This window comes from Phocoena sinus, chromosome 19, assembly GCF_008692025.1.
Source record: "Phocoena sinus isolate mPhoSin1 chromosome 19, mPhoSin1.pri, whole genome shotgun sequence".
NCBI lineage: Eukaryota > Metazoa > Chordata > Mammalia > Artiodactyla > Phocoenidae > Phocoena > Phocoena sinus.
Window position 1 is genome coordinate 10,145,144 of NC_045781.1, and position 22,104 is coordinate 10,167,247.

The following is a 22,104-nucleotide window of genomic DNA, read 5'->3' on the forward strand; positions in this document are numbered from 1 at the left end:
CAGCACTGCTATAAATGTTTTTGATTATATAAATGATTCCTTGTACACGTACACAAGAGTTTCAGAGAGAGAAGTTAGGCAAATATAAATTTACATACATTTGCATTCACATCTTTATCAAAAGTACAGGTAAAATGAGTTTTGATGTGACCATTGGTATTGTACTTTAAGCCAGTAACTTCAGGTGTTTTCTGGGAATCCTAGTGGTCCTTTCACCATCTTCTTCTATGTTATACAACTGAATTAGCAATCTACTCATGATGATTTTTACTTTCATCAAATATTTATTGATGGACTAACCAATGTAAGGCCCTGTGTGAGGTGCTGGGGAAAAAGACAGGCTCTCACAGACAGAAAGGCTACATAGATAGAAAAAGCAAAAACATCTTCCTTCTTGTATGAGTTATCGGGTTGCATCTCTCAAACTTAGCAGCTTAAAGCAACGAACATTTTTTATCTCACACAGTATCTGAGGGTCAGGAATCTGGGAGCAGCTTATCGGGATGTTTCTGGCACTCGGGGTCCCTGGTGAGGCTGCAGTAAGTTGTTGGCTGGGGCTGCTGCCTTTGGAAGGCTTGCGTGGGTAGGGGATCCACTTGCAAGCTCACTCACGTGGCTGTTGGCGAGAGGCCTCAGTCCCACACCACGTAGACCTCTCCCCAGGGCTGCTCACAACACAGCAGCTGGTTTCTCCCAGAGCAAATGATCTGAGAAAGATGAGAGAGAGAGAGGAAGAGGGGAGGGGAGCGGGAGCTTGCACGCTTAATTACACACAGCCAAGATGGAAGCCACCGTGTCTTTTATCATTTGATCTCAGAATGACACACCATCGCTTCCTCTGTAGTCTGTTGGTCGCACAGACCTACCCTGGTACCAGGTGGGTAAGGACTACATAAGGCTGTGAATACCAGGAGGAGTGGCGGTCACCGGGGGCCACCTTGGAGGCTGGCTTCCACACTTCTCAACTCTGAACGGCCTCTAGTTCATTTTAATCGTTATCAGAAGACGCACGGGTGCTTTGGGCCTGGAGACGGTAAGGAGAGCCCTGGCAGGGAGAGACAACCAGGGAGCCCAAGTCTTGGCTTTGAATGAGGGACACTCAAGGAGAGACTGTATTGAGACATCACCTGAGAGGTTTCAGTGACTTACATACCTGGAGGTAACTCGGCCTTGAGGCGACTCTGAACCCTGCCTGCCTTCAGGGTCCGGCCAAGGTGGTGGCGGAGCCTCGCCTGTTCCCTGTCAGTTTCAACATCGGAGCCGGGCAGGTTGTTGATGAATTGGTGACCCGGTGCTGGAGGGTCTGTTCTGTCCATCTGAGGAAAGTTGAGAATTTTCATAGATAATGGTGTGGGATGGGAGAGAGAATTTTCTTGTGCATGAGAACTAGTGAGACGGAGGATCTCTGAGAAAATCAGGCAGGGGAACCTTCAGCTTTTGGTTTGAATACGGGTTGCTTTTACTCCCTCTCAAATTAGTAATTAAGAAACTCTGTGCCCTCCAAATGGCCCCTGTACATCACTTCCCTTGAGCTGAAATGTGAACTCTGCCCTACATCTCCTGTGGGCCATAAGAGAAATTAACACACCAAGGAGGGAAATTCTCCTAGTGCCATGCCTATTAGAGTTAATATCCTGAACCTCCTCACAGATGTAGGAGTTTCCCAAATACAAAGCTTGGAGAATTGAGTTCAGTAATCATTCTGTGATTTGACTGGAAGCTTTTTTTCCCCCAAGAACCACCGCCCATCCCCTGAGTTAGGTATGTTTGGTCAACTCTGTATACAGGAGAGCCAGTAGCAAATAGTCCTAGGACTGATTTGAGCAAGGGTTCACTGTGAAGGGGACAGGCCACTCCATGAGGGCTGTGCTTGTCTCTCTTCCTTGGCCCTGGATCACACATGTTTCCACCCATGTCGCAGAGAGAACGGTTATTATCTCTTGCCTGTAACTCTTCTCCACGTCAACAGGCTTCTCCAAGTCAACAGGCTAATTCCTATTCCAATTCTGTAAAGTACACGAAGAAAAAGGAAACCGTTTCTTCATTACATGGAGAGGTGATTGTTGAACAAAAGGGATACTTTTTTAAATGCTCCAGAAGGACATTATACTAAGTGAAATAAGCCAGACACAGAAAGGCAAATACTGCATGATCTCACTTATGTGTGGAACCTAAAAGAGTCCAACTCGTAGAAGCAGAGAGTACAGTGGTGGTTGCCAGGCAGTGGGGGAAATGGGAAGATGTTGGTTAGATGTTGCAAAGGGTCAGTTATGTGGGATGAGTAAGTCCTGGGGAATCTAATGTACAGCATGGTGACTAAAGTTAACAATATTGTATTGTGTCCTCGAAATTTGCTGAGAGTTGATCTTGAGTGTTCTGACCATATGAAAAAAATCGTAACTGTGTACAATTTTTATTTGTCAGGTATACCTCAGTAAAGTTGTAGAATAAAATAAATTGTAAATAGTGAAAAAGAATAAAAATAAAAATGCTCCAGAGCACACAGAAGTGGGAGTAAAGGCTTTTCATTCCAGTTATATATCCAAAACCGTGCGCTTATCTCTAGCCTTGTCACATTCAGACAACTCACGTTGTGCTCCTGGTCAGTACTGAGGAGAATACAAAGGTGAAAACTATACAGTTCTTTACAGTTTAGGATTCATGACCCAGGTATATAGACATGGAATTAATTCGAGGAGAATGATTTTACTGGTACAGTTAGGGTCCAATAAAAACAGCTAAGAAACTAAGGGAAGAAGAGACAAGACTTTGTGCTATCTGGGAACGCTTCATGGAAGAGGTGGCATTTGCTCTGGAGCTTGAATGATCAGATTTTGAGCGATGGGGCCATGGAAAGGGGAGGAGTTCACATCAGGCAATCAGTGTTTGGACCATCTCTGGTGAACTCCATGGACTTCAATGAGTTTACGAAACTTTATTACCATTTATTTCTGTGTGGGTAAAATTGACATGTCACTCCCTTCTTCAAAAGAGTTTAGATAATTGTGTGAGATAGTCTGTGTTGAAGTACTCTGTGTGTTGTTAAACACACTAGCAAATGATAGGTATTATCTGAAGGAAACCGCAGGAGCTAAGATGTAAATACAGGAGACATTCCTAAAATGGTTGGTAATCCGAAGTGGATAGAAGGAGTGGGTGGGTGTAGGTGTGTGTGTGTGTGTGTGTGTGTACATACTTTTGAGACAACACGGTTGTTTTGTTTTGTTTCTTTGGCCGCATTGTGCAGCATACAGGATTCTAGTTCCCTGACCAGGGATCGAACCCAGGCCTCCTGCATTGGGAGAGTTGGAGTCTTAACCACTGGACTGCCAGCGAAGTCCCGACAACATGGTTTTTGAGCATTTAGTTTGAGAGAGTAAGTTGGGGGTAGGTTCTGGAGGCTGATGCTTTTTCTGAGAAGAAAGGGCGCCCAACAGAGGTTTCTTCTAACCAGAGGAGGGACTTGAACTCAGCAAAGACTTGGTGCCTTTGGGGACCAAAGGACAATGTGAAGGCTCAGGTAGCACATTCCGTGTGGTTGTTTTACTGTCAACACACGTTTATGAAGTGGCTACCATGTGTCAGTACAGTCGGTCCTCCATATCCTAGGGTTCTGCAGATTCAACCAACCCAGGATCAAAAAAATTTTTTTTAATTCCAAAGAGTTCCAAGAAACAGAACTTGAATTTGTTGCTTGCCTGGCAACTCTTTCCATCACATTTGCATGGCATTTACATAGCACTGACATTGAATGGGGTATTATAAGTAATCTAGAGATGATTTAAAGTAGACGGGAGGATGTATGTTGGTTATATGCAAGTACTGCGCCATTTTTATATAGGAGACTTGAGCATCAGTGGATTTTGGTATCAGTGGGGGTCCTGGAACCACCCCCGCCCCGCCCCAGGACACTGAGTGATGACTGTGCTGATTGAAGCACAATGAAACCATGCTAAATAGGAGAGAGGAGAGCTCAGCTCTTATGGAACCCACTCTAGTGGAAGTTGGATTTTTTTTTTTAAAGGTATAAATATATGTGTGATGCAAAGAAATGAAAGCAAAGTGGCGGAATTGACTTATGGGCTGGTGGCAGGAAAGGACATTTGGTGCAGAGAAGGCCGTGAGCAGAAGTGATCTCCCTTTTGTTTTCCTTGTGAAAACTTTTAAATCATAAGATGTTGAAAGCAGTTTTGATTAAAGAGAAGGTGCATCCATATTCCCCGAGTAAAATTGTTTTAGCAGTTGTGGCAGATAAGGAGCATTTTGGGGTTTTGTCTTTACTAGCACCTCCTGAATTAGAAACATGAAGTCTTTCAGTTCTTGGCTTTGTTTCTTAACTGGTCTTAAATGTTAAAAACAAACAAAAAATGTGAAAGATTATGTAATAATTTAAAATACAGTCCAGTGTTTCTAGGTTTTCCTTTCTTGAGAAACTTCTCATTTCCCAGGTAGTTTTAGATTATAGGATGAGTTAACTTCTGGCCCTTAAGTTGTTAGAATGCAACGTGTGCCACTTTTGTAGCAAGAAAAGACAGCTTTGGTGTTGTCACACATTAAGAATGCAATTTCTCTTAGTAGCCGAGTTTCCATGATATTTGAGTCCGTTAGCAGTTTGGGGTCAAAACTTGTGGCTCCTTGGGGCTATCTGTAGTTTTGTTGTTGTTATTTTAGCCTTGTGAGTTAGATTTGTATGTTTTTGTTCCTTGGCCTTTGGAGCTATTTTGTAATGCCCAGGCAGCCATGTTAAGGCAGTTTAACCATCCTGGCATTTGTACTCAACAGTAATGCAGGTAATTAGCAGTTAAGCTTTCACGTTGGGCCACCTTTACATTGCAACAACTCCAGTTCATTAAATACTCAGCGTTACCCTTAGTACCTGCCCAGGAATTATAGAGAGGTGTTTTTAGGCTTGGAGAAATCCTTTTCTGACTTTAAGCTAGCTACTTTTCATGACCCTTCCCAATGCAATGGTGAAATTTTATCTAGGTTGATAAGGGAGGGAAATTGGCACACCTGTGAAAAGTACAGTAGTTTATCTCCTTTTAGTTTATGATTGAGACTGAGTGATAACTGAGTTATAATCAAGAATCAACAGTAAAATCATCCCTCGATATCCGAGAGGGATTGGTTCCAGGAGTCTCCATGTATACCAACATCCTCAGATGTGGTTACACATTCGTGGATTCAACCAACCAAGTGTTGGGTAGTACTGTTCATACTTATTGAAAGAAATTCACATATAAGTGGACCTGCGCAGTTCAAACCCATGTTGTTCACGGGTCAACTGTACTTATTTCTCAGTGTTTGAAGATTTAAGAAGGAACAAAGTACACAGGCATACGCTGGAGATACTGCGGGTTCGGTTCCAGACCACCGCAGTAAAGTGAATATCGAAATAAAGCGAGTCATGTGAATTTTTTGGTTTCTCAGTGCGTATAAAAGTTACGTTCACGCTATACTGTTGTCTCTTAAGTGTGCCAGAGCATTATGTCTAAAAAATGTACATACCTTAATTTAAAAATACCTATTGCTAAAAAAAATGCTAACCATCATCTGAGTCATATCTTGTAGCTGCTGGAGGGTCCTGCCTCACTGCTGGTGGCTGCTGACTGATCAAGGTGGTGGGCGCTGAAGGTTTGGGGAGCTGTGGCAATTTCTTAAAATAAGACAGTGATGAAGTTTGCCTCATCCACTGACTCTTTCTTTCTCGAACAGTATTTCCATAGCATGGAGTGCTGTTTAGTAGCATTTAGCCACAGTAGAACTTCCTTCAAAATTGGAGTCAATTCTCTCAAACCCCGCTGCTGCTTTATCAACTATGTTTATGTCATATTCTAAATCCTTTGTTGTCATTTCAGCAATCTTCTCAGCATCTTCACTGGGAGTAGATTCCAGCTCAGGAAACCACTTCCTCTCCTCATCCACAAGAAACAACTCCTCATTCATTAAAGTTTTTCCATGAGATTGCAGCAATGCAGTCACATCTTCCGGCTCCACTTCTAATTCTAGTTCTCTTGCTGTTTTCACTTCATCTGTGGTTACTTCTTCCACTGAAATCTTGAACCCCTCAAAGTCATCCATGAGGGTTAGAATCAGCTTCATCCAAACTCCTGTTAATTAGCAGGAACTCCTGTTCACATTAACTCCTGTTAATGTTGGTATTTTGACCTCTTCCCATGAATCACGAATGTTCTTAATGGTATCTGGAATGGTGAATCCTTCCCAGGAGGTTTTCAATTGACTTTCTCCAGATCCACCAGAGGAATCACTGTCTATTGGCAGCTATAACCTTATGAAACGCATTTCTCGAATAATAAGACTTGACAGTTGAAATGATTCCTTGCTTCACGGGCTGCAGAATGGATGTTGTGCTAGCAGGCATCAAAACATTAATCTCATTGTACATCTCCATCAGAGCTCTCAGGTGAGCAGTAATTTTTTTTTTTTTGCGGTACGTGGGCCTCTCACTGCCGTGGCCTTGCCCGTTGCGGAGCACAGGCTCCGGACGCACAGGTTCAGCGGCCGTGGCTCACGGGCCCAGCCGCTCCGCGGCATGTGGGATCTTCCCGGACCGGGGCACGAACCCGTGTCCCCTGCATCGGCAGGCGGACTCTCAACCACTGCGCCACCAGGGAAGCCCAGCAGTAACGTTTTGAAAAGAATCTTTTCTTCTGAGCAATAGGTCTCAACAGCGGGCGTAAACTATTTGGTAAACTATGTTGTAAACAGATGTGCTGTCATCCAAGCTTTGTTCTTCCATTTATAGAGCACAAGTAGAGTAGGTTTAATATAATTCTTAAGGGCCCTACGATTTTCAGAATGGTAAATGAGCATTGGCTTTAACTTAGTCACCAGCTGCCTTAGCCCATAACCAGAGAGTCAGTCTGTCCTTTGAAGCTCTGAAGCCAGGCATTGACTTTTCCTCTCTAGCTATGAAAGTCCTAGATGGCATCTTCTTCCAACCTAAGGCTGTTTTGTGTACATTGAAAATCTGTTGTTTAGTGTAGCCTCCTTCATGAATTACTTAGCTAGATCTTCTGGGTAACTTGCTGCAGCTTCTCCATCGGCACTTGCTGCTTCGCTTTGCACTTTTAGGTTACGGAGGCGGCTTCTTTCCTTAAACCTCAAGAACCAACCTCTGCTGGCTTCAGACTTCTCTTCTGCAGCTTCCTCACCTCTCTCAGCCTTCACAGAAATCAAGAGAGTTAGGGCCTTGCCCTGGAGGAGGCTTTGGCTTAAGGGAATGTTGTGGTTGGTTTGATCTTCTGTCCAATTCACTCACACTTTCTCCATATCAGCAATAAAACTGTTTCTCTTTCTTGTCATTTGCGTGTTCACTGGAGTAGCACTTTTCATTTCCTTCAAGAACTTTTCCTTTGCATTCACACCTTGGCTGACTGGCGCAAGAGGCCTAGCTTTCAGCCCGTCTCAGCTTTCGACCTGCTTTCCTCACTAAGCTTAATCCTTTCTAGCTTTTGATTTAAAGTGAGAGATGTATGCATGGCTCTTCTTTTCACTTGACCACTTAGGGGCCATTGTAGGGTTATTAACTGGCCTAATTAAATATTGTTGTGTCTCAGGGAATAAGGAGTCCTGAGGAGAGGGAGAGAGACGGAGGAAGGGCTGGTCAGTGGAGAAGTCAGAATATACACAACATTTATGGGTTAAATTTGCCCTCTTATTTGGACACAGATTGTGACACCTCAAAACAGTTACAGTAGTAACATCAAAGATCCCTGATCACAGATCACCATGACAAATATAATAATAATGCAGAAGTTTTAAATATTTTGAGAATTAGCAAACTGTGACACATAGACATGAAGTGGGCAAATGCTATTGGGAACATGGCACCAATAGACTTGGTTGATGTAGGGTTGCCACAATCTTCAATTTGTAAAGTGCGTATCTGTGAAGCGCAGTAAAGTGCAATAAGATGAGGTATGCTGGGGGGAATTCCCTGGCCGTCCAGTGGTTAGGACTGTACCTTCACTGCTGAGGGTGTGGGTTCAGTCCCTGGTTGGGGAACTAAGATCCTGCAAGCTGTGGCGAGGCCAAAAAAAAAAAAAAAAAAAGTATGCCTGTCCTTGAACAGAATGTCATTTGACAGGATGAGTCATTGTACTCGGTAGTAAAAACTTCAAGAAGCCACAAAGGAATTATCTTGTTTCAGAGTGATTTTTTCAAGAGGGAAACATTTTTTGCTGTTTGGTAAATATTGAATTAAGGAAAAGAAATGTCATTAAAAAATGGATACCATGTTGAAACACAGACTGTGAACCTGCACCTCCATTCTGCTTTCCCAAAATATAACTGCTTTTAATGCTTTTGAGACTGTCCTTCCGGACTTTTCTGGGCATGTTTATATTTTATAAAAATTTATTCATGGTCTATATACGGTTCTTAATTTTTTCACTCCACAATATATTATAGACATCTTTCTGTCCTTTGTATGCATCAATCCATGCAAATCTATCTTTTCTTCTCTTGGCCGCTAAATAATATTCGGTTATCTGGATGAAGCATAATTTATTTAACCAGGCACTTACTGATGGACACTTAATCTCCCCTCCCATTTTTGCTATGATAATGTAACTCTTTAATGGGATTTCTTGTACCTACATCTAAGTGTTCTTTCTTTCCTTCTTTCTTTCTTTTCTTTCTTTCCTTCCTTCCTTCCTTCCGCATGTTTTGCAGGATCTTAGTTCCCCGACCCGGGATTGAACCTGTGCCGGGCAGTGAAAGCGCTGGGTCCTAACCACTGGACTGCCAGGGAAGTCCCTAAGTGTGCTTTCTGTTATTTCCTAAGGAAATACTATCAAGAAGACTTACTGGATATTACATTTTTAAAATATTTCCATTAAAAAAACAAAAATAAAAGCAAAGAGTATATGTAAAAATGGATGAAATCTGGATAAAGTCGGTACCTGAGTTAAAAATGTTGAACCGATATCAGTTTCCTGGTTTTGACAATGCACTGTGGTTACATGTGATAGTATCATTGGGAGAAACTGGGTGAAGGGTACACAGGAACCCTCTCTGTTCTGTTTTTGTAAATTCTTGTGAGTCTTAAACTATTTCAAAATAAAATGTTATTTTAAGAAATATATTGCCAATCCAGGGAGGTTGTATCAACTTAAATTTCCACTAGGAGTATATGAAGCTCTTGACCCGTGGGCCACCAGGGCAGGAGTCATTAGCAACAGGCCGAAGAAACAGTCCATGTGGTTGGGATATTGGTTACATACAGGGGTTTGAGCAGATAAGTAAATATAAATAGGATAATGGGACGCAGAGAAGGAAGGTACAAATATAGAAAGTGGGAAGGCTAGAATTGTTGAATTGTAATTATTGCTGTGAATTTAATGGTCTCTAAGGTATAGAGGTGTCATAGAAATAGAGATGTGATTTTATCTGATTGAAAGAGATGAGCATCTTTTTGTATATTCACTGGCCATTTTATTTCTTCATAGTTGAGTTGCCTGTGTATTTTCCTTTGTCTATTTTTCTTTCTTTCTGATTCAGAGGAAATCTTAACAACATAGATTCTTATTGGTGGTGCCTTTATCGGTGGCACTTTTTGCCAAACATTTTATGAAGTTAATTTGTTGATCTTTGTTTTTATCATTCTTTGGTCTTGCTGTATTACGTGTTATTTCCTTACAATTCCATGATCCAGGAATTCAGGCAGGGATTTAAGCTGGACAGTTCTTTTCTTCTGCATCGTGTCTGGGGTCACTCAGCTCCGTTCAGCTGGTAGCTGGGCTGGGCTGGAAGGTGCACAAAGACATCATGCTGTTTCTGATGCCTCTTGCTCTTCCAGATGTCCCCTCTCTCTCTCCACATGCTCAGCTTGAGCTTACCAGTGGGAAGGAGCAGAAGTTTGGTAGGTGGGATGTGTTAAAACAGATGGCCTGTCAAATCCTAGCCAGCTCACAGTGGGAGTTTTGAGCCATGGCTTAGCTCCCTGATTATTTTCCTTTTTCTCATCTGCTTTGCCTTCTCAGGACTGTCTCCTTCCTCAGGAGATTATCGTCAAGGTCGAGAGAGACGATGCCGGGTCACTGGCCGTTGCATCCCAGGTGAGTTGGACAGGGCCTCTGTCTTCACCTCGAGAAATGTGCATGGCTGGTGGGTGGCAGAAGCCACATTGAAGTGAGCTGGGAAGTGAGTAGAAAATGGGGAAATAGAGATAAGAGTGGGCAACTTTTTACAAAAAGTTGGTTATCTATAAAAGATTGAAGAGAGTGATAACTGCAAGGAAATCTGAGGTTGAGGGTTGTTGTCTTTTATCCCCTAAAGGTTTGAAAGGATTTGGCTTGGTTTAAATGGTTGCAGGAAAGAGTAAGTGAAGGAAAAGAAGTTAACGGTCAGGAGAGAGAGGAGATAAAACTGTAAAGCAGAACTCACAGATACAGAGAATAAACTAGTGGTTACCAGTGTATGGGGGTGCAGTAGAGGGGTGGAGGAGTGAGAGGTACAAAGTATTGGGAGTAAGATAGGCTCAAGGATGTATTCTACAACGCGGGGAATAGAGCCAATATGTTGTAATAACTGTAAATGGAAAGTAACGTTTCAAAATTGTATAAAAATTAAAAATGGTAATTTAAAAAAGAAGACAAAAGCGATAAAGCAGAGTCCTTGATTAGTGCCAGGGGAATTAATTCAGAGCATATGTGAATGCATTAACTCTATTAGAGGAAGAAGGGCTCATGTAAGAAAAATGAGGTTGAGGGAATTATCTGAAGGCTTGTGATTTTCTCCGTGAACAGTCAGGTGAAATTATCTTTCGAGCACGTGGGTGGGACTTGGAATGGAGAGATGTTTGACTAGAGTAGAGAAGGCTTAAAATAGTGATTTGGATTATGAGAGACAGGCTGCTCCAGGAGGTATAATAGGGTTGCTGGTCAGTGCGAAAAGCTCATTCTGAGATAGTGACTGTTTTTAAAATTTATTTATTTATCTGTTTATTGGCCGTGCCACACAGCTTGTGGGATCTTAGTTCCCCAGCCAGGGACTGAACCCGGGGCCTCGGCAGTGAGAGCGCAGAGGGATTCCCGATAGTGACTGTTAATAATACTCTATTCAGCTGCTTTTGTGGGTTTTCTTTCCCTGTGGCATTCGGTAACCTACTTTCCATGGAGAGCAGATTTGACATTCAGATTTGTTTAGTTTTTGTAGCCAGGTATATTCAGTGGAAGCCCCATAGGTCACGGTAATATTCGAAAGAGAATTTTTGAATATATCAAATAGAAAGAAATAAGGTGAGTGATCCACAGGCTCTCACCTGAATAATGAAGATGGGAAAGATAAAAGAGGATGCTAAACAGAAAGGAAAAGACTACAGACTGGAGGATAGTGACAGTAGATATTTTAGTAAAGGCCCCAAACCAGCAGAGAATGAGAGGAGTAAAGGGAGCGATTAAGCAAGTAAAGTGGAGAATTCTGATGTCGTAATGAAAGAGTGAGCTATTCTGGGTGTGCGACTTGAGAGGTGGAGTACTTTATGGTGATTTCAAGATCTGGGGTCTCACACTAAGAATGAGGGGCTGGGAGTTGGGCTGGCCGTATGAGTTGATGACTGAGAACATAGTCTGTGATGTTAGGGAAACTTGAGGTTGCATCCCAGTCACTAACCTTAGGCCTATGTGTTAATTTCTCCGACCTTCTAGCTCTTCATCTGAAAAATGTTGCTGCTCATGGTATTTTCTCACAAGGGGCCTTGTGAGAATTAAGTGAGCGATAATTTACGCAACATGCTGAGCACCCTGCCTGATACCACATAGTAAGTGCTTCACGAAAGTCAGTTATTTTTATATTATTACCAGAGGACTCTACATGTGGATGCTATAGACTGCGCAAGACGAGACAGTACACGTTCTTGAATTAGCGGATAAATCCTGGGTATTATAAATCTTCAGTGGTTGGGGGCATGGGTGGTGTTCAAGAAGTTGGTACAACAGAGCTCCAAGAAGTGAGGTAAATGGCATGAATTTCAGGGTAACTGGGAGCACACACACCCTCCTCCCCCTCTGATGCTGAGACCCCTGGGATGGGAGAGCACGACCACCCTGAGCCTGTGAGGACTTCAGAGGAGGGAGTCCTCAGGGGGGAAGTGTAGGTTTCTGTTAACACAGGGATGTAGAGAGAATATTTGGTGAAGATGTAGGATTTCTTTCTTTTTTTTTTTTTTTTTTTTGCTGTGCTGGGTCTTTGTTGCTGCATGCGGGCTTTCTGTAGTTGCGGTGTGCGGGCTTCTCATTGAGGTGGCTTCTATTGTTGTGGAGCATGGGCTCTAGGTGCGTGGGCTTCAGTAGTTGCAGCGCGTGGGCCCTAGAGCATGCGGGCTTCAGTAGTTGTGGTGTATGGGGTCAGTAGTTGTGGCTCGTGGGCTCTAGAGAGCAGGCTCAGTAGTTGTGGCGCACGGGCTTAGTTGCTCCACAGCATGTGGGATCTTCCGGGACCAGGGCTCAAACCCATGTCCCCTGCATTGGCAGGCGGATTCTTAACCACTGCGCCACCAGGGAAATTCCGGATTTCATTATTATAGAAGAAGAGTTCCCAAGGGCACAGTTGAAGGGTTTGGGAAGAAATTTTGAGGGCTTGGGTGTAGGGGACAGGTGAGAGGAAGAATAGAATAAGAGGGATAGAAGTTCAGAAACAGCCAGTATCCACACGCTGAAGGACCTTTTCAAGTGGGTATGTGATGGGCCTTGTGCGATTCAGGTGAGAGGAAAGGATTTCCGTCAGAATTTGAACCAGGATTATTTTGATATATTACAGAGTCTACTGATATACTGTTGATTCACTTACTGAAATAATTTACCAAATATATAATTAGTCTATACTATACACCAACACTGTACTAAGCTCTGGGGCTTAGTACATGCCCTCATGGATTACAGCCTAGTGACAAAGATGACCATTATGCAAATGATAAGAAAGCGTGGTGAGTCTTAAGATAGAAATTCCTGGAGCTTTGAGAACATATAGCCTGGGGTGCAGTGGGGGGTGCTAATCTAGTCTAGTATTATTTATTTAACATTTGAAGAAGTTTGATATTAAAGGGACATACATTAAACAGTGAAGGGGAGTGTTTATTAAAAGGAAGCATGTATTGGAGGTTGAAAAACAGTACGTATAGATCCATGTTCAACACGGGGCAGTTTGCAAGTGATTTTTCTTTTCTTTTCTTTTTTTTTTTAAGTATTAGATCAATGTTTTTATTAAGATCTTAAAAAAAAATATGACCTGAAAGAATAACACATATATTTGTAGGTTCTTCTGGCTGAACTTTCTGTTTCTTTAAACTGCTGCTTAAAAATATTTACCTAATTGTTATTACCTATAAACGGCATTGTGGTTCTGATTATTTTCTTTGACTCAGTTCATCCTTGTAAGATCTTCAGTCCTGAAGAAATGGCACAAAACGAATAATGAGAAATAACAAATGATATTTCTGAATCCCATTTTGGGGTAACTGTGAAAACCTTTGAGATTTTAGTGAAATTTATGGGCCACAACTTAGAAAAAGGTACAGCAGCATTTTGCATGGAGTTTCTTGGGATTCAGGGACTTCGTGTCCTATGCATGAACCACAGCTTAAGAACACCCCATCTATTTAAAAAGCCTTGGCTAGTGGCATTTGACTTCTGTGGTTTTTGCTACCTTTGGGTAAGGACAGATCACCTCCAGCACTTTTTTGGAACAAAATTCCTGCCCAAAAGTCTTAGAAGGAGGTTCTTTCCTGCTTAGAGGAGGCAGTCCAAGAGACCCCTTTTACATGGCAGTAATGACAGGCCCTATGGTGCAGCTCATAGTGTGGACAAAATAGAAATGTTTTCTGAAGACTTAAGAATTCAGGATAAAGGTTTCATTGGCTGTCACTTATTTTTTGAGGCTCCTCAAACCTAATCATCCTGATAATAATTCCCAGCCTTTGTTTTTTTAGTAAACTCTGGTAATGGCTCTTCATATATCATTACAATTCATTCACTCAACAGCACAATGAATTGGGTATCATTAAGCCTAATGAATAGAAATGGAATAAACTCACCATTAATAGATGATCAGATTAGATATATTTAAAAAAAAAATTCAGACATAGGCTCTTAATAGATAAGAAAACCCACGCCTCTTTTCCATATCCAGTGCTCTAAACCTGTACATACTGCCTTTCATTAAGGCCCACATTTCATTTTCTGTCTCAGGCATCAGTAAAGCCTGTGTGCCAAATCTGGCCCGTCACCTGTTTTTTGAAAATAAAGTTTTATTGTAACACAGCCACATCCATTTGTTCGTGTATTTTCTGTGGCTGCTTTCTTGCTATAGCAGCAGAGCTGAGTAGTTGTAATAGATAGAGACTGTATGGCTTGCCAAGCCTAAAATATTTGCTCTCCGACCTTTGAGAGAAAAAGTTTGCTGACCCTGTTCTGTTAGTTTCTCGGGAATTTGGAGGGAATTCCTAAGTAGGAATTCTATATTCACCAATGCAAAAATCAGAATAAGCATTTTCTTTAAGGTCAACAAGAGAGAAAACAATTTACGTCAGCTCTTAGCTGGTGTTCTTCTTTGGGGTTATATAAATAGGTCCAGCATCCAAAACCCAAAGGGGCTCACCTAGAAGGTACCTGTATCCCTTGACTAGAATCCTTTGAACGTTTATCATCTCAGGACAATTTCCAGGCCATCAGGTTTTCTTTCTTCCACCTGTCAAACTTTTCCTCTGTGAACATTGGAAGGAAATGATACCCAGCTGAGCAGGAATGTGTGTCCTGTTTTAGGAAGGAGTGAACTTCCATAGAGTGACTGTGGACTTCACTCAGGAGGAAGAAGGCACTTTGAACCCTGCCCGGAGGACCCTGGACAGAGATGTGATCCTGGAGAACCACAGGCACCTAGTCTCTTGGGGTAAGAGTACAGTCCCCTTTAATGAAGTCTATGTATTGAAATGATTTCTCATTTCCATTGATCAAGAGCTAGGGAATTCAGAGGCCAGAATGATTTTGGCCACACATAGATTGCATTTGTGCTTTTTATTCCCCAGTGAAGATTTAGTTTTAATTTGTAGGGTAGCAAAGGTACAGATTCTTGGGTTTGAGCTTATGCGGTCTTCTTGGCTCCTAAAGGCCAAGGACTGGGACCAAATTCTGCAGTGATTTTCTTTTGTCCCCAGCCCAAATACCCAAAGTCCTGTATCTTTCCCTATCGGCTTTTCAAACCAGATGCAGTCTCCTAGTTGGAACAAGGGGATAAGTATAAAAAGAGTTTCTCAACATGCATATCCAGGTGAGAAACAGACATTTGGGAGTCATTACAGGTATAGAAGATTTGTTTGAAAAATCCCCATAGGGCATGCTGCATATTTCTCCATCTCCCACTCCTGGTGGACTTATACATCACCACTTTTTCCAAGTGTGCTTTATATTGCCTGGCCTAATAGCCACCAAGGCTTCTGTTTATGAGCTAATCTTCATCCTCTCTCACTTGGAACTAAAGGAATTCATGGGGCCATATTAGCCCCTAAGGCATTTAGGGAACCTGGGATAACAGTGCCCCCATTATTTTTTCCTGGTTCACGAAGTACTTTGACCTTGTTTTACTAACACAGACTGTGCTAGCAAGTTTCATGCCTCCAAAAATTTCTAGAAATGTAGACACTAATTTCTATTTCAGTGAACATATATCTAGCACTAAAGAAGGTAGAAAGGACCCTCTTTTTTTGCTAAGGATTGCAGAATTGTTTTGCAATTCTGTAGATTCTGCATAGGGGATCTTATTTTGGAATATGGAGATATTTGACATCTAAAGTCTTTTTATTCAGCAACACTAAGATTGAAATAGTTTCATATTAATGCCTTGTTACACTATTGGACTATGGTAGTTCTCTGCTTACTGCTTCATCCCATCCTTTTGCTTTCTCAATTCATGTTATAGGTCCATAGCTGAAAGCAACTCCACATATAATTGCATACTTTCTTGTCAGCTTTTATTCCCCTATTCCAGCTCTAACATTTTTTTGGCTAGGGTGTTTTATTTTGCTTCCTTCCAGAGTCGGCAACTGCACTTGGAAGAAGAGAATCAACATCAAAGCAGAGCATTTTTGGTGATGAACCATCCCACAGAGTGAAGATAGAAAGGTTGACAAGAGATGATCCTTGGTTATCTTCATGTGAAGAAGTTCAGGATTGTAAGGAGCTTTTGGAGAAGCAACGGGAAAAACAAGAGAGACTTTTGAAGGAAGTGACATTCACTCACAGAACAGCTATTAGTCATGAGAGAGCCTGCAAAAGTGATGACCTTGAGGAGAAGCATGGTCCAAATAACAGTCTTCTTTCACCACAGATGATACCCATAAGAAACCATTTTCATAAACATGCTTCACATGTTAAAAAATTGCATTATAATTCTATGGTAAACACTCATCAGATGATTAATGATAGTGAGAAACTCTGTGAAAATAAAGAATGTGGAAACCTCCCCCAGAGCATTCATTTTATTCAGTTTACAAAAGCTCAAACGGAAGATAAATCCTATGGATTTAGTGACAGTATTCAACACTTTAGCCATGATAAACCCCTAAATCTACATGAGAAAATACATGCACAAGGAAAATCCTTTGATTTTAAGGAACATGGGCAAGTTTTGAACCACAGCATATCCCATAATGAACAACAGAGAATCCCTGTTGAAGAGAGTCAGTATAAATGTAATAAAACCTCCCAGAGTTCATCCCTTGCTCAAAACATGAGAAATCATTCTGAAGAGAAACCCTTTGAATGTAATCAGTGTGGGAAATCCTTCAGCTGGAGCTCTCATCTTGTTGCACATCAGAGAACTCACACAGGGGAGAAACCTTATGAATGTAACGAGTGTGGGAAATCATTCAGCCGCAGCTCTCACCTCGTTTCCCATCAGAGAACTCATACTGGAGAGAAACCTTATAGGTGCAATCAGTGTGGGAAATCCTTTAGCCAGAGCTATGTCCTTGTCGTGCATCAGAGAACTCACACTGGAGAGAAGCCTTATGAATGCAGTCAGTGTGGAAAGTCATTCAGGCAGAGCTACAAACTTATTGCACATCAAAGAACTCATACTGGAGAGAAGCCCTACGAATGTAATCAATGTGGGAAATCATTTATCCAGAGCTATAAGCTTATTGCCCATCAAAGAATTCATACTGGAGAAAAGCCCTATGAATGCAATCAATGTGGAAAGTCCTTTAGTCAAAGTTACAAACTTGTTGCGCATCAGAGGAGTCACACAGGAGAAAAACCCTTTGAATGTAATCAGTGTGGAAAGTCCTTCAGCTGGAGTTCTCAACTGGTTGCACACCAAAGAACTCATACTGGAGAGAAACCCTACGAATGTAATGAGTGTGGGAAATCTTTCAACCGCAGTTCTCACCTTGTTATGCATCAGAGAACTCATACTGGAGAAAAACCCTATGAATGTAATCAGTGTGGGAAGTCCTTCAGCCAGAGTTATGTTCTTGTTGTACATCAGAGAACTCATACTGGAGAAAAGCCCTATGAATGCAGTCAGTGTGGGAAATCCTTCAGGCAGAGTTCATGCCTTACTCAACATCAGAGAACTCATACTGGAGAGAAACCCTATGAATGTAACCAATGTGGAAAAACATTCAGCTTGAGTGCTCGACTTATTGTACATCAAAGAACTCATACTGGAGAGAAACCCTTTACATGTAATCAGTGTGGGAAAGCTTTCATTAATAGTTCTAAACTTATTAGGCATCAGGCAACTCATATTGAAGAGAAACCCTATGAATGTAACTAGTTTGGAAATCTTTCAGCCAGAGTATATCCCTCCCTCCTTCCCTCCTTCTCTCCCTCCCTCCCTCCCTCCCTCCTTCCCTTCCTCCCTCCCTTCAGCCCCTCATTTCCTCCTTCCCTCCTTCCATTCCTCCAGGATTACATGTATTGGAAAGAACTACTATGGAAACGATGTGTCTGGAAAAAGCTTTCAGTTAGCTCTCTGTTATTGTGTATCTGGAAATTTGTTTTGGGGAAGAAACAGAGAAAAACTATCATATATTTTACTTAACAGTTCCATGTTAAAAAATCAAACTTGGCCCTTATAACACATTCCCACAAAAGTAATAACTACTGGCGCTTTTCCTTGCAGAAAGCACTTCGACCTGACTTTGAGAGAATTACCATTAAATGGGCAATATGCTGTGGAGTGATTGCCAGTGAGGTGGACCTCTTTTCCAATAAAGAATAAATGAGAATGCTGATACCAGTGGGCTTGTTGTTGAGAAGGTTGGAAAATTGCAGTAGTTATTAGAACTTAGACTGGAAAACGGCATTTCAGTGTATCATTTTCCAACATGATTTCCCTAGCAGCTACTTAGTAATCAGTTTCATACAGCACTTTCTCTTATATGTGAAGATTTTGTAAAAATTAGGGAAATGGCTATGATATGAACTGAAAAATGCAGGGCAAGAGTATAGAACATTCATTTCTAGAACCATCATGATAAGATATTTCTGTTTGGATCAGGGTCTAAAGGGATTCTAGGTGTATCTGTTTTAATTTTAGGCTTATGCCTGTTTTTTGTGTGTGTATGCTTTTTTATAATACTAACAAATGATATGAGTAATAGTCAAAAAAGTACAAACATTTCCATCTCTTTGACCATTTAGGAAAGACCTGACAGTCAGATAGCAAAGATCCCTCAGGGTTCTGAGAGTTCCTTTTGGATTAGCATGAACAGGTTACTCCTTAGGACTTAGATTCCCAGGAATGTTCCTCATTGAGAATAAAATATTTCCCTGTGAATGTGGAACTGGAAATTTAAGCCAGAGGGGCTGAGAATGCATGGGCAGTATGGAGGGCATATGGGCTTTTTTTAACCCATATATCAAAAGCAGTATAAAGGAGCTTTATTTTTAAGGTTTTTTTTTTTTTTTTTTTTCTCCCCTCATGTAGTATTGTCTTTTTTCCCTCTGGGATATGTTCCCTAATGTGAGAATCCTCTGAGTGGGAAGGTACTGCCCTGGCTAAGTGCTTGCCATCTAAATTAAGCACACAAGAATGCTTTTAGTGAGGTAATATTTGTAGCTTCTCATTGGTTTTTTAGATTTGGTTCACAAGTCTTTCTGGCCTTTGCCCCTTTTCATGAATTCTAATTCTGTGGATTGTCATGGACCTGAAACCTCTGATCCCAGAGAGTTATTGAAAAATAGGCTGAGAGTTGAACTGAGAGACCAGAGAATAGAGGTAAATTCCCTGGAGAAAGAAAGAAAAAAACAACTAAAGTGATATCTAATAGGGGTTACCCTTAGTAAATGCTGTCCCCAAGATATGACCCTAAGTGGATTCATCTTTATGAGGGTTAAGCCAGAGAGTGCAGCACACCTCACAGTGACTGAAGTTCTGGGGGAACAGTTGTTGACGGCTGGAAAACTGGCTGCCCACCCCAGGAGAATCTTCAGTCAGTCCATGAATGCACAGATAGAGGAAGAGAAGGGGTTCTCCGTGCACTGCCTTTGGGGGAGGACATAAAATTGTGAAAATGCTAATTTGGTAGTGGGACATGGTTAGGCTTCTTTTCCCCAAAATTATAGATAAAACCAATACCAGTGCTAGGTACAAGTGGATGATTTTCACTGGGCATGTTGAATCTTACTTTGAAGACAGGAGACAGGAGACAGGATTGTACAAATGAGATTAAAGCCAACTGGGCTAAGAAGGAAGCCTGTGAAGATTTCAAGTTTTGGGAGGGGTTTATCTCAAAGTAATCTTTTTAGTGTTAAAAATATTTCATTGAAAATGAAATTGATAAAACTGCAAAGAACTTTGAAGTGAGTATGTGTGTGACTGTGTGTTTATTGGCCAGGTTGAATATGAGTCATCTGTGTGCACTAAGTCATAAGTATTACATCAGTTCCTAGGTGGTGAATTATGGTTGCCAAGTGTTTTGAAGTAAGGTAGATCCACTAAATAAACAAAAATGTTAATTTCATTATTTGCTCAGTAATTTCCCTCTGTAGGAAAGGTATTCTCTTAAAAAATGGTCGACCAATAATGAAGAGAAGTTAAAGTGACAGTGTGCTAAAAATACATAATTAAACCTCTGAACCTAAAATTTAGGTTTAAAAGGGGGAATCAGTAACTTGATTTTAATGACATATGTATGACACATATATAACCACATATGTCCCCTGCATAAAAATTTTTGTGTAAAATTCACAAAGTAAAATTGTACTTTGCCATAGCAAAATGTATAGAGATTTGACAGGCCAAATTTCTTTCACCATATTCCAGTAAAATTAGAAATAAGTGAAAGGTGACCAAAGCGTATTAAAATACATGGATGTTAAGGAATACTCTCTCTCCTAGAACTAATTTTTTAAAACGTTTTTATAGTTTTATCGAGATATAATTGACATAAGTTTAACATGTACAGCATAATGACTTGACTTACAAATATTGTGAAATGGGGACTTTCCTGGCCGTCCAGTGGTTAGGACTCCACACTGTCACTGCCAGGGCCGTGGGTTCAATCCCTGGTCAGGGATTAAGATCCCACAAGCACAGCCAAAAATATATATATATATTGTGAAATGATTACCACAATGAGTTAACATCCATCATCTCATATAGATACTAAAAGAAGAAAAAGAAAAAAAAGTGGGTTTTTTTTTTTTCCTGTGGAGAGAACTCTTAGGATTTGCTCTCTTAGCAGCTTTAAAATGTACCATTCAGCAGCGTTAACTGTAGTCATCATGTTTCCTCCCACACTCCTGCTTAGTCTTCAGTACTTTTGTACTTTGTCCACCTTATTTTGTGGTTTGATGTTTCAGCTTACTCCTAGGCCTGACAAAGATAAACGTGCTTTTAATGTTTTTGTTTGTTTGTTTTTATTGTTTTTATAAATTTATTTATTTATTTATTTTTGGCTGTGTTGGGTTTTCGTTGCTGCACGTGGACTTTCTCTAATTGCGGCGAGCTGGAGCTACTCTTTTTTTTTTGCGGTACACGAGCCTCTCACTGTTGTGGCCTCTCCCGTTGAGGAGCACAGGCTCTGGACGCGCAGGCTCAGTGGCCATGGCTCACAGGCCCAGCCGCTCCACGGCATGTGGGATCTTCCCGGACCGGGGCACGAACCCGTGTCCCCTGCATCGGCAGGCGGACTCTCAACCACTGCACCACCAGGGAAGCCCCTGGAGCTACTGTTCGTTGCAGTGTGCGGGCTTCTCATTGCGGTGGCTTCTCTTGTGGAGCGTGGGCTCTAGGCGCGTCGGCTTCAGTAGTTGTGGCATGTGGGTTCCAATAGCTGTGGCTCACAGGCTCTAGAGCGCAGGCTCAGTAGTGTGGCACGGGGGCTTAGTTGCTTCGCGGCATGTGGGATCTTCCCAGACCAGGCCTTGAACCTGTGTCTCCTGCATTGGCAGGTGGATTCTCCACCGCTGCGCCACCTGGGAAGCCCCTGTTTTTGTGTTTTTTTTCGTCCAAAGAGATTTCAGCTTGGAGTGGGGAGGGAATCCAGACTTTTTGATGCTGTTTTCAGATATGCCTTTTATATTTCTAAATTTCTTTTGGATTTTGTACTTAATCAATACCCTTTATTTCGTATGTCTCATTTAACGTACTTGAGAAGACCAGTTAATCTTACCTACCCCTTTAGAACTTTATCTTGAAAAATCAGTATTCTTCCCGTTTGCTGAAAGAGGTTCGTCGTGGACTCAGTTTCCCTTTAGAAGACTTGATGAGTCACATCAGTAAATTGCATATTGCTCTTTACAAATTATAGCAGCCTGGGTTCTTAATTGGAAAGCACATGAGCCAGTTCTAACCAGCTGATTCAGAAGATACTAGGTGGCTTCAAGAACTGGCAAGAAAGACAATGTTCAGGGCTTTAACTGTGCTGCAGAGCCATGAGAGTTCCTTAGTGTTCCCAAAGCTCCTTGAGATATAGTAAAGAACTAACTATATCTTCTGATTCGAAGTCTGGGCAAGTGCCTGGTTCTCGTGGATCATAGGCTGTGCCTGCACCTGAGTTGTGTGCAAGGTTAAGATGCCAGGGCCACCAGTGCCTAGTGTTTCCTGGAGAGTCCATAGTTGTAGATGGGCTCTACC

The 22,104-nt window shown here is 41.6% G+C and overlaps 1 protein-coding gene and 1 pseudogene across 5 annotated transcripts in view; one reads left to right on the forward strand and one right to left on the reverse strand.

Annotated features, from left to right (window-relative positions):
* Positions 1-22,104, forward strand: part of ZNF180 (zinc finger protein 180) — a 34,591-nt gene that overhangs the window by 5,613 nt on the left and 6,874 nt on the right. For 3 of the 5 annotated variants that reach the window (XM_032613052.1, XM_032613054.1, XM_032613053.1), the window contains exons 3-5: positions 10,008-10,082; positions 14,784-14,910; positions 16,052-20,505. In XM_032613052.1, coding sequence (XP_032468943.1) covers positions 10,008-10,082; positions 14,784-14,910; positions 16,052-17,796 — 1,947 coding nt within the window. In that variant the 3' untranslated portion in view covers positions 17,797-20,505. Of the gene's footprint in view, positions 1-10,007; positions 10,083-14,783; positions 14,911-16,051; positions 20,506-22,104 lie in introns of those variants that run through there. The other 2 variants (XM_032613057.1, XM_032613055.1) reach the window with 2 other exon arrangements.
* LOC116744003 lies at positions 5,543-7,536 on the reverse strand (annotated as a pseudogene).